The sequence below is a fragment of the Engraulis encrasicolus genome, chromosome 3, assembly GCF_034702125.1.
Source record: "Engraulis encrasicolus isolate BLACKSEA-1 chromosome 3, IST_EnEncr_1.0, whole genome shotgun sequence".
Classification (NCBI taxonomy): domain Eukaryota; kingdom Metazoa; phylum Chordata; class Actinopteri; order Clupeiformes; family Engraulidae; genus Engraulis; species Engraulis encrasicolus.
The window spans coordinates 4,895,636-4,898,135 of NC_085859.1; the positions used below are offsets into that span (position 1 = coordinate 4,895,636).

Here is a 2,500-nt window from a genome sequence, read left to right on the forward strand (position 1 = left end):
TGAATATGGCCCTGTTTAACATCAGGGACCGCTCTAAATTGTTTGTGGTAGTTGTGGATAAGGCTCTTAATGTTCTCAGATGACAAAACAGCACATTCTTCCTGGCAGAATGATTGTTTCCTATAATATTTTTGGGTGTCTTGCTGAAACATCACATTTGAGGTTTCCCCTGAATGGCTCAATGATGTTGAGATCATGAGAGTGAGATGGTCGCTGAAAAACTTCATTTCATTCTTTCTGAAGCTAATGACGAGTTGATTTGGCTTTCTGTGTTGAAATATTGTCATGTTGGCATGTCCAAACAATGGACCATGTGCAGTTTCAAGGCTGATGTGTGTCAAGTTTCCTCCAGTATTTTTCACAGGGCAATGTATTCATCATTCTGCAAGTATGAATCAAAAGTATAATGCATTTGTAACTCAAATGTCCCCATGAAATCAGTGGTCCATGACCATGTTTCACAGAAGGGTATGGTGTAACTTTCATCATAGGCTCCATTGACGGTTCTCCAAATGGTACTGTTAATAGTGGCCTTAAAAAGTTCCATATTGATCTCATTTTTCCAAATGACTTTGTCACAGGCATTTTGATGCTTCTCACTGTGCTATTTGGTGTATCATATGCAAAATAACATGTTTGCATTTTTGTGGTAATGGCTTTCTCCTGGCAACCCCCAACAGCCCATCTTTCCTCAAGTGTCTCTTTCCTGTACAGTTTAAAACATTTTTTCATGTTGTCCTATATTTCACCTGAAGTTATTTTTTGGTTGTCCTATGCCTCCTGAACAATTTCCCTTGCAATGATCATTGCAATGCAATGATTCCCTTGCCCATTGGCTTGATTCCAACCAAACTCCTCATATTGCATTTCTGAATTGAAATTCCAACGGTGCCAACATGACAATATTTCGACACAGAAAGCCAAATCAACCCGTCATTAGCTTCAGAAAGAATAAAATGAAGGTTTTTGAGCGACCATCTCACTCTCCTGATCTCAACATCATTGAGCCACTCAGGGGAAACCTCAAATGTGAAGTTCCAGCAAGACACCCAAAGATATTATAGGAAACAACCATTCTGCCAGGAAGAATGTGCTGTTTTGTCATCTGAGAACATTAAGAGCCTTATCCACAACTACCACAAACAATTTAGAGCGGTCCCTGATGTTAAACAGGGCCATATTCAGCATCAGAAACTAGGGTATGTAAACTTTTGAACAGGGTCATTTGGGTAGTTTGGGTTGTGATCATGCTTTTGAAAGAGTAAACACAGAATATTGCTAATAAATATCTTAAGCTAGTCACTAGCAATGAGTGAAAAAAAAGGTTTTGTGTAATCCTTCATATTTTGTGAGAAATCGCGAAGAAAGCGTTTATTCTGCTGGGGTATGTAAACATATGAGCACAACTGTACGTTATGCTACATACACAGACACAGACTGACAGAGACACAGACATTGACAGACACAGACACACAGACACAGACACATATAGGCGTAAAAACAGTGAGTGACTGGTAGATTTTGAAATCTACCCGCCACCGTGACTGGTGGGGAAAAAAACTTAAGTTCCACCCCTGATACACACACAGACACAGACTGACAGACACACAGACATCTGCAGACACAGAAACACAGACACGTGCATTATGGTAGGCTACACAAACAGACAAAGACTTAAAGACACAACCACACAGACACATAGACACATCGACAGACATTGACAGACATCGACACACAGACATTGACAGACATCAGACTCAGAGACACAGACACTCAGACAGAGTCGAAGTAAGCATGAGCACACTGAAATATAATACTGACTCTCTGTGTGTGTGTGTGTGTGCGTGTGTGTGTCTGTGTGTGTGTGTGTGTGCGTGTGTGTGTCTGTGTGTGTGTGTGTGTGTGTAGGAGGGAGCGCGTCCTGAGTAAGCATGCGGCGGCCGTGCGGAGGTCCTCAGTCAACAGCGTTCCGGAAAGCCCCTCCCCTTCCTCCTCGTCCACTTCCTCCTTTAGTCCCGCCTCCAGCCCGCTTCGGCCAATCACAGGCTGCCCCATCTTTAGCCCCTCCCACAGTCCGCTGCAGCTGCCTGCATGCTCCGCCCCTATGCTGGATGAGCCGCTCGCCCTCATCAAGAAGCCGAGACGAGACTCCGCCTCCGACCGCGATGATGTCACACCCGCCTCACTCACGGCCCGGGACCGGCCCAGACTCACCGCCAGCGCCCCCTCCAGCCAGATACAGGTAATGACAACAACAACAACAACATACAGTGGACGTGTGTGTGGATGTGTGTGTGGTTGTGTGTGTGTGGTTGTGTGTGTGTGGTTGTGTGTGTGGTTGTGTGTGTGGTTGTGTGTGTGGTTGTGTGTGTGGTTGTGTGTGTGTGGTTGTGTGTGTGGTTGTGTGTGTGGTTGTGTGTGTTGTGTTTGCCAAAGAGTGCATGTTTATAGTATGACTCGGAATGTGTTTGGGTACAGACGACTGAAACACACTGTAGAC

The 2,500-nt window shown here is 44.7% G+C and overlaps 1 protein-coding gene across 1 annotated transcript in view; it reads left to right on the plus strand.

The window, feature by feature from the left end:
* The window catches only part of vgll4l (vestigial like 4 like), a 17,653-nt gene that overhangs the window by 8,564 nt on the left and 6,589 nt on the right, over positions 1–2,500 (plus strand). The window contains exon 3 of the mRNA XM_063194646.1: positions 1,909–2,242. Coding sequence (XP_063050716.1) covers positions 1,909–2,242 — 334 coding nt within the window. The remainder of the gene's footprint in view (positions 1–1,908; positions 2,243–2,500) is intronic.